Below are 9,739 nucleotides of genomic sequence, written 5' to 3' on the forward strand. Positions count from 1 at the left end.
AGGTATTAAAGCCCCAGCTGGTGTGCCCGCTGAGTCCAGAGAGTGGGGGCTGGGGAGGGAGGAGGGAAGTGGGGTGTGGGGCAGAGGGCTCAGCGGCTCCTCCTGAGCCTTAGCGGCAGTGAAGGGGTTCACATGGCCCCACCACACTCCCACCACACCCGCGGAGGTGAGAACCTGGTCTTGGCCTTTGCCCTGCAAGCCCTGTCCTCCCCAGCCCCAGTTTGGGGTCCTGGGAAGGTCAAGGGCAGCCTCCAGCAGTTGGATTCTCAGGCCACGGATCACCTGTGCCACTCCACAATAGAGGAGGCCTTGTGAGCAGGCACCCCATGTGCGGGTGCTTGCTTTGTGGCCCTCTTGTTGGTCCTATTTTACTTTACTTACCAAGCACTCATCTAGAATTTACCAGAATTTGCATCAGGCTTCATTCCAAACCCCTGACACACATCGGCTTGTTCAATGCCATGAGTGCACTGAGAGGGAGGACCTGGTCTGATGCCATGTGGTGGATGAGGGATTGGTGCCCCCCCCCTTTTGGCCCACATTTATTTAGTACTTGCTGTATGCCCCTCCTGTACTCCCCACAGCAGTCTGAGCAGGCAGAGCCCTCCGTCTCTCAGGTGAGGACCACTCAGCACACACCCCGCAGGACATATGCACCTCCTTTCCCGGGGGGCCCCCTACCCCCTGCCCACCTGGGTCAGGGCTGGGAGGCAGGTGTGGGCTCGGCCTGACGAAGATTGGCCAGCATGGCGGAGAGGTCCAGGATGAACAGCTTCACCTGTGGGTCCCCAACACAGCCAGTCACATCCCAGCCCCTGAGTGTCCAGTTCCACTGTCCCCACAACCCAGGATGCTGTAGAGCAGGGGTTGGGGGTGAACACCCGTATTAAAAGCAATGATGGTGGTTCCCAGGGGCCAGCCAACCTGCCCTAGACTGTTCTGGGTCCTTCGGGGCTCAGTCCAAGCTTCCCAAATGGTCTGTGAGCAGACACCCTCAGTTTCCTAGCTGGTATCACCTGCATTATAATTGAGTATTTTCACTTCAATTAATTCATCCCCCCTTTTTTTTAATTGGATCAATTGTATTCATTGGTGTTTGACCTGCTCTCATCTCCATGGGTTAACACTCCCATATTTCCTTTTAATTAACTTATTTGTTGATAGGAACTTAATGCCCACAGGTCCACTGCCAAGAGCCAGAACTGGAGGCCAACTTACCCTTGGGCTCTCCCTTCACATTTGTCACTGAAATAAACATTTGAGAGGGAAACTATATTTCTAACAAAAATAGAATTAAGTTACCCCTTGTCATAAGTGGAGGGGCAGTGGAAAAATCCTACAACAAACATGAAACCCGGTTTCACTCTTGCATTCTGGCCCACTGTTGCCTACAGGGGGTGTGAGGCCCCGGGCCCAGGCCCAGGGAGCACTGCAGGGGTTAAAGGCACACTCGCCCCACACTAAGTCTTTCTGCTTGGTAGGATCAGGGTCGGTTGAAAAGGGACAGGCTTTTGCCCACTCCATCATACTGAGCCTCTGTCTCTCCTGGAGTTGTCTTGTGTAGTTCAAGGTGCTGGGCCACACTTGGGAGAATAGTGGTGTCCACAAATCTGTCCTACTCAGCATGTGGCACAAAGGTAGGCTCCCGGGGTCCGAGTTCTTAGTGTTTGGTTGGGATCCAGAGTGTTGGGCACAGGACAGGAGTGCCAGGGGCAAGTGTGCCTTTTTTTGTGTTTCTTCCACTAAAGGGGACCGTGCTTTGGGTCCCCATTAGAAGCAACAGAGGTGTCCGAAGTCAGAAACCCCCTCCCTCCGTTGTAAACCATGTCACCCCTTCTACAACCTTGCAAACCTGAATGACTTAGTCCACAGTGACATTTGTGATGCGCTTGTGCAGGAAGAAAGACAAGGACCCAGCCCCACCCTCTCCCTCCCTAGGGAAGCTGAGGCCTGTCCGTGCAGGGAGCAAGAGGGTCAGGGATTAATTAAAGGTGGGTCTCCACCTGGTTTCTTGTCGATGTTGTCAGTTTGTGCTGTTTGACCCTGGGACAAAGGACAGACTCTTGTCATGAATGTGCGGTGTCGCCAGTGCACACCCCAGGCCCTAGGCACAGGTGAGGGCGCTGAGACCCAGAGAGGAGAGCATGGCTTCCTTGTGGCCACGGAGCAGATGCCCCTCAGAGCCAAGACCCAACCCAGGCCTCCTAGTCAGGGTTCCCAGGTGGCCATCGAGCCCAGATCTGGGGTGCTGGCATCATGCTCTCGGCTCACGGAGGGTCACGCTTAACCCAGAGTAGGTGAGATTTCCTGAAGCTTTGGGGGTTGGAGGGGACATGGCGAGGGAGCGCACCTGCTCCAGCTGCCCTTCGGTGTCCTCGACGGCCAGGGCAGGGGGCTGCCTCTTGTGCTGACGCACTAGCTGGAACAGGTTGAGCGCCGCCATTCTGGTGCGGCCCAGGAGAAGGGTCTTCTCAGCCGCGGTGTTCTGGATCTGAATCCACTTGGATTCCTGAAGAACACCCCGCCCCCTTCCAGATCACGCTTGGAGCCTGCTGAGGAGGGCTGGGGCCTGCCCACTTCCCCTCCAGTCGGGGGCGCATGGGCGCCTCCGGGAGAGGAACTGGGGGTCAGGTTCTGCTAGGACTGGCCCCCTGTGCCCTAAAGCGCTTTCTGACGCTTGCACCTGCCCGTTAGCGCCGCTGCCCCTCTGGGCTAAGCATCGCTCCTTCTGTTCTTTCTCGGGCGACGGGAGGCTGGGGGCACCTCCTCCCGGCGGGCCGTACCCAGCGCAGCGTGCGCTCCCTTGCAGCCTCCAGGCGCTCCAGCAGCTGAGCTCGCCGCTGGCCCTGCGCCAGCAGCTCGTCCTGCCCGGCGTCCCGCAGCCGCTGCAGCCGCGCGCGCGCCTCCTCCAGCTCGGCTCGCCGCCGGCGCTCCGCGAGCCGCAGCGCCGCCTGCATATCGGCCAGGCCGTCGAAGCGCGCCACCAGCTCGGGGACCTCCTGGAACTGGGGTAGGGTCAAGATGGGGTCCTCTCGCCACCTGGCCCTCGGGCGCCTCCTTGGAGGGCTACTCCCTCCCCTCCCCACTCCGGCATAAAGCCTAGCCCAGCCTCACTCCCTGTGATTGTTCCGTTCAGCTGGTATTTATTGAGTGCCTGGATACACCCCCTCCCCCTTCGCCTGTGTGCCCCTGAGGGGAAGTTACCCTTGTGAGCCTCCGTTTCCCCATTTATAAAATGGGGTAGGCAAGAGCAGGACTCACTTCACCGGGCGTTTGGAGAAGTCAAGAACAAAGCTTGTCCCTGGCATACAGTCAGCGCTCAGTAAGTGGTGATTGCTGGCATACAGTCAGCGCTCCAGTAGTGCACACCCGAAGCCGTCCCAGAGGCTACCCGACGCTGCACGGTGGCGCCTGAGCCCCCAAACCTCCTGCAGGGCGCTCACCTCGGGCAGCTGCTCCAGCACTTGGCCCAGCAGGCGCGCGCAGGGCTCCAGGCGCTCCAGCCGGCGCTGCAGCCGCGCGCGCTCCCGCCGCAGCTCCTCCAGCTGGGCCCGAAGCCGGAGCGCCTCGGCCTCCCGGCGGCTCGCCTGCAGCCGCTCCTCGGCCGCCCTCCGCAGCGCGCGGCCGCGCCGAGCCTCGGTGTCCTGGGGAGGCGGATGGAAAGGAGGCGACTGCCCTCACGACTTGGGAGCCGCCGGGGCTCCCCGCTTCCACCCGCCCCAACACTGGCACGCCGCGCGGGACGTAGCAAACAGATGGCCCGTGGGCAGATTCAGCCAGTGTCTGATTTTCGTCCGTCACTTCTCCCCCATGCTTTTTAAAAACTCAAATGCATCAGGCAGTGCGTGCGTATTTCCTACTACTCCCTCTTGTATTAGTAAAGCCCACTTTTAAAATTCACATGCAAGTCTGGCCTTGTGACCCAGTGACCTGCCTCCCCTCCCCCAGCCGTCTGCACCTACCTGCAAGAACTTGTCAAAGCGCGCAAAAGACCCCTTTAGCTCCCGCTCCTTCTGTTCCAACTGTTCCCAGCGCTGTTTCCGGGCTGCCATCATGGTCTGGCACACCTGGGGAGAGGTGAGGAGTGGGTGTCTGTGTGTGTTTGGGGGTTCAAGTGATCCAGCACCTTCGGGTTCATACTTCGGTCGTCAGTTGTCCCTGATCTTGTCACTACACCCCTGCTCAAATCCACCCATGGCTCTTCCCATGTGTGATGAAGCCTCAGTGCCCTCTTGTAGCCCCTGCATGCCGCTGTCCCTGTCCTTCCTTCTGGTCTCATCTCACCCCCTTCCTTTAACACTGTCTTCCAGACACTGGTCCTCCTGTGTTGTGTCCTTGCCTTACAATCTTTTTTTTTTTTTAAGATTTTATTTATTTATTTGACAGAGAGAGAGAGAGACAGCGAGAGAGGGAACACAAGCAGGGGGAGTGGGAGAGGGAGAAGCAGGCTTCCCACGGAGCAGGGAGCCCGATGCAGGGCTCGATCCGAGATCATGACCTGAGCTGAAGGCAGCCGCTTAATGACTGAGCCACCCAGGCGCCCCTGCCTTACAGTCTTCGTATGCGCCGTTCCCTCTGCCCCCTTCTCGCTCCTCACCCCACCCCACCCCCTTTGCTGGATAAGCTGACTTGCCCTTCCCCCATCCCCAGACATGACTTCCTTCAGGAAGCCCTCCTTGACCACCTCTTTGTGGAGATAGGGGCTTCCTCGGGGTTCCCACAGCCTTCTCAGTGCTTCCCCACCTGATAGCAGTCTACACCTGGACACTTGTCTGTCTCCTTCTTTAGACTGTGAGCCCCATGGAGGGGGACTATGGTGAGACGTCCAGATCCCAGTGCAATGCCGTGCACATAGTAGGTGCTCAGTGCACATTTATTTGCACCAACTGATCTCATTTGATCATCGATGAGGAAACCAAAGCTCAGAGTGGTGAAATGACCCTGTAGCTAATAGGTCAGCTCCATTACTTCCCAACCCCTGCTCACCATCATTTTTTTTTTTTTTGCCCGGGATCCCCAAAAGTCTCAGGGACTACAGTGGAAGCTCACCTCCTTCTGGGCCTGCAGGGCCCGGTCTGCATCCACCAGCTCCCGCCTCTTCTCCAGGAGACGCAGCACCGGTGGGAGGGGGTCCACGTTTTGCTCTGGGATCTTCCTGGAGGGGCTCCAAGGGGGAGGTAGGGATGAAGGAGGCAAAAGTCAGGGCCCCCAAACTCCCCACCAGTGCTTGAAATGCCCCCATTAGCCATATACTAGCTGTTGAATTGTTCATTCATTCAACAAATTGTACTGAGCAACTACCCTGTGCCAGGCACCTTTCTAGGCACTGGGGGGTGGGGTGCAGGTGTGAGCAAGGCAGACAAAAATCCCCACCTTCCAGAAGCCGGTGTTCTGCTGGGGGTGGGGGACACAGAAAATAAAGCTAACAAATAATAAATAATGCTAGGACATGGTAGGTGCTCAGATGAAAAATGAAGCAGGCAAAAGGAAATCTTTCAATGGGGAGGTGAAAAAGTTTCTCCGAGGAGACCCTGGGGTCATCTAGGCAGAGACTCGAAGGGCAAGAGGGAGTGAGCGCGTGGATACCTGCAGGGAACAGCGAATGCCAAGGCCCCAAGAGAAGAACTTTGGATTGTAGAAGGCTCTTGAGGCTGCTGGCGGGGGTGGGGTGGGGTGGGGTGGGGGGACGAGGACCACAGGAAAGGCAGGGCAGCTGCAGGAGATGGTGAAGAACCAGGTTCTGGGATAACCCAGAGACAATGTGGGTCTGGTCAGGTGGTTGTAGGGGAGAGGTGAGGAGGGCGGTCACGCTGCAGTTTAAGAGCAGAGTTGATGCAGTGATGGGGTGGGGGGGGAGGTGGTGAGAAAGGAGAGAAAGGTGAACTCCAGGTGAACTGGAAGGAGGGTGCTGGTGGAAAGCTGAATGGGGAACAGGGGAGATCAGGTCCTTGCTGTGGCTGAGCTTTGGCTGGAAGGCTGTTAGACCTCCCCTAGACCTCCCTGCGGGGGCTCCAGGAGGAGGCTGGGATCTGGAGTCTTGCTGGGGTGTGTGTGTTTGTGGGGGGGGGTCGATTGCACACAGCCCTACATGGTGGCTGTAGAGAGAGCAGAAGGGTTGCTTGAACCATTCTGTTCAGCAGGGCATTCCCAGCACTGGTCCAGACTCTGACACTGAGCTTGGGACTCTCAGTCACTGCGGAACACAAAGTAGGCACCCGACAAGCTTCCTCCACTCCTTGAAAATGCAGCGTTTGCAGGGAGAGGGCAGCAAGAGTTCACAGAATTCCTCCCCACCTCAGTCCAAACGATTAAATCTCAGCTGGACGTCAGCCAGGAGTGGGGATCAGGAACAGATGAGAGGCCTGGGCTGTTAACCCAACTCTGCCCTAACTAGCCCAGAGACCATTTTCCTCTGAACCTCAGTTTCTTCCTCTGTGAAGTGGGGACGGCAATACGCCACCAGGAACTGCCCAAGGAAGCCAGGCGCCACAGGCAAGGGGAAGGCATGGGTCAACCCACTCGCTTCTGCCCCCCTTTCTCCCCTCCCCGCCATTCTGAAGCACTCACTCGGGCATTTTCTCTTGCAAGGCCAGTCGGAAATATTCCTCCCAGGGCACGGCCATTCTCCCTGCAATTGCCCCAGGGCTTTCTTTCCACAGTGTCGGAGACTTGCACTAGCTCAGGAGGCCCTGGGGTTTTGGGTGGAGGACAGCGTAGCAGCGTGCTCTGTGCTGTAAGAAGGCAGCCAGCCACCTAGCAGGCCTTGGTTGCCAGGGAAACCAACCACACAACATTCCGTTGCCTGCCTAAGGCCCGGGGCATCCATCCTGGGAGGGAGAAGAAGGGGGTAGCTGGGAGGGGAGCAGGCTTTGCCGATTCCAGAGATGGCTTTTGCTCCCAATCTAAACTGGGGTGCAGCGAGGAAGAGGTGGGTCCCTCGGCCAAAAATTTACCTTCTTGGTGCCCCGTGTCTGGTCAAGCCTCTTCCTGGCTGGGTGGGATGAGACGCCTCTCTCGTGGCTGTATACTCAGTTGTCCGTTCAAAAGAATAATTATTGGGCACCCACTGTTTGCAGGGTCATTCACTCCCTGGCAAGGTGCTGAGGACCTACTATGTTGCAGCTCTTTGAGGGTCAATCCCTTTGCTACCTTGGCCAAGTCTCATGGAGCCCCCAGCCTGGTTAGGGCAGTCAGCACCACCCAGTGGAGACCAGCTTGGAAGGGTCCCATGATCTAGATTTGGAGGATGGGGGGGGAGCTGACGTACTTTGGGCAATTACTGTTGCTCAGACACTGTGCTAAGCGCTGTCTGTATAACATCAGTTTAATTCTTAAAACAGCCCTCCAGGGGATGGTATTAGAGAAAAGTGCCCAGAGTAATACCCCTGGGTCCTCCACCCAGAAATAACACACGCTAACATCTCATCATCTTTGCTTTCTATCATTTTAGTTTCCTGTTTTAAATATTTTTTTCATGTAAAGAAAGGCATTTTCTTATCGTAAAATAACACTATTAGAAAAACAAAACTATACTTATAATGCCTACATTGCTAAAAACAACTCCTAAGCATTTTGTTAGAGCGTATTTTTAGAAAGGAGCTAAGATAATATATATTTTCTCTTTGAGCATGTTACATTAAATCACACATATATCCTTCTACATAAATTGATGTGAAGAGTTATAAGATACACGGCCTAATTTTTTCTTGATTTAAAAATATTGAGGTATAATTTACATAATGTAAACTTCATTTTTTTTCTCACATACGGTTCTGTGAGTTTTGGTAAATGTGTAAAGTCCTGTAACCACCACCACAGCCAAGATACAGAATGTTTCCATCACCCCCAGAAGTCCCCATGCTCCTTCATAATCAACCCTGTCCCCACCCCAGCCCCTGGCAACCACTGACCTGTTTGTTCTCTGTCCCAATAAGTGTGCCTTTTCTAGAATATCGGAAATGGAACTCTATACTTAGTGGCCGCTTGAGTCTGGCTTCTGTAACCCAGAAATGTTCATCAGAGATTCATTCATGTCGACATGTGTAGCCATATTTCATTCTTTTTCATTGCTGAGTAGTATTTGATTATATATCATGGTTTGTTGATTCAGCCTCCAGCTGGGTCATCTCCAGTTCTGGGCAGTTACAAATATAGCCTGTGTTCATGTACAGTTTTTTGTGTGAACATAAGCTTTCATTCTGCTCTGTATAAATACGTAGGAGCAGGAATGCTGAGTCATATGGTAAGTCTATGTCTAACTGTATAAAAAACTGCAAACTTTTTCCAAGTGGCTGTACCATTTTTATATTCACACCAGCAATGCATGAGCGGTCTCATTACTCCGTATCCTTTTTTTTTTTTAAGATTTTTTAAAAATTTTATTTATTTGACAGAGAGAGACACAGCGAGTGAGAGAACACAAGCAGGGGGAGTGAGACACGAAGAAGCAGGCTTCCCGCGGAGCAGGGAGCCCGATGCGGGGCTCGATCCCAGGACCCTGGGATCATGACCCGAGCAGAAGGCAGACGCTTAACGACTGAGCCACCCAGGCGCCCCATTACTCCGTATCCTTGCCAGCAGTTGATATTGGTGGGTTTTTAAAAAGTCATTCTAATAGATGTGTAGCTCCTGGAAGATTTTTTTTTTTTTTTTTTTTTTTTTTTTTTTTAGAGACCATTGTAGATTCTCATGCTGTTGAAGAAGTAACACAGAGAGATCCCAATTCCCTCCACCCCGTTTCCCCCAGTGGTTCCATCTTGCACACTACAGTACAATATCACCACCAAGAAATTGGCATCGATATAATCCACCAACCTTATTCAGATCTCATGGTTTTACATGCCCTCCTGTGTGTGTGTGTGTGTATTTAGTTCTATGCAAAGTTATCACACGTGGACTCCTGTGAGGGCCACAATCAAGCTACATACAGAACGTTTCTCATAGGGATCCTCCATGCTATCCTTTGCTAGGACCATCTCCCTCCCTCCTGCCTCCCTAACCCCTGGCAACTATGTATCTGTTCTCCATCTTACAGTTTTATTTCCTCAAGGATGTTATATAAGTGGAATTGCACAGTATGTAACCTTTGAGACTGGCTTTTTCACTCAGCTTAATTCTCTTGAGATCCATCCTACTAGCTACACGCATCAGTGTTTATTCTTTTTGATCGCCGAGTAGCATGCCATGAGATGGATGTGCCGCGGTCGGTGAAGCATTCAGGTAGAAGGACATTTGGGTTATTTGCAGTTTGGGGCTCTCATGAATAACCACTGTGAAGATTTGTGTCCTGGTTTTTGTGTGAGTGTAAGTTTTCATCCCTCCAGGATAGATGCCCATGAGTACAATTGTTAAGGAAGCTGCTCGAGTCTTTTCCAGAGTGGCTGTGCCACTTTAAATTCCCACTGACAGTGTAAGAGTGATCCAGCTTTTCTGCATCCTCACGGTCATCACCATTTTTTTAAAGATTTTATTTATTTTATTTATTGGACAGAGAGAGACAGCGGGAGAGGGAACACAAGCAAGGGGAGTGGGAGAGGGAGAAGCAGGCTTCCCGCGGAGCAGGGAGCCCGACGTGGGACTTGATCCCAGGACCCTGGGATCATGACCTGAGCCAAAGGCAGACGCTTAACCGACTGAGCCACCCAGGGGCCCCGGTCATCACCATTTTTGATTTAGCCATTCTGATAGGTGTGCAGTGATGTCTCATTGTGGGTTTACTTGGCATTTCTCTACTGGCTGT

General features: G+C 53.7%; 1 protein-coding gene across 1 annotated transcript; it reads right to left on the reverse strand.

Moving 5' to 3' along the window:
• Positions 1–627: 627 nt before the first annotated feature.
• On the reverse strand, positions 628–6,623 carry CFAP73 (cilia and flagella associated protein 73). The gene is made up of 7 exons (XM_028116441.2): positions 6,568–6,623; positions 5,050–5,155; positions 3,963–4,067; positions 3,444–3,644; positions 2,784–3,005; positions 2,351–2,509; positions 628–778 (listed from the first exon to the last, which is right to left on the reverse strand). Exons 1-7 carry the CDS (start codon positions 6,621–6,623, stop codon positions 698–700), a joined length of 930 nt encoding a protein of 309 aa, XP_027972242.1. The 3' UTR covers positions 628–697.
• Between the last annotated feature and the right edge of the window lie 3,116 nt (positions 6,624–9,739).

Source organism: Eumetopias jubatus, unplaced genomic scaffold (assembly GCF_037043125.1).
Source record: "Eumetopias jubatus isolate StellerSeaLion01/CBP00866 unplaced genomic scaffold, mEumJub1_p1.0 scaffold_16, whole genome shotgun sequence".
Taxonomy (NCBI): domain Eukaryota; kingdom Metazoa; phylum Chordata; class Mammalia; order Carnivora; family Otariidae; genus Eumetopias; species Eumetopias jubatus.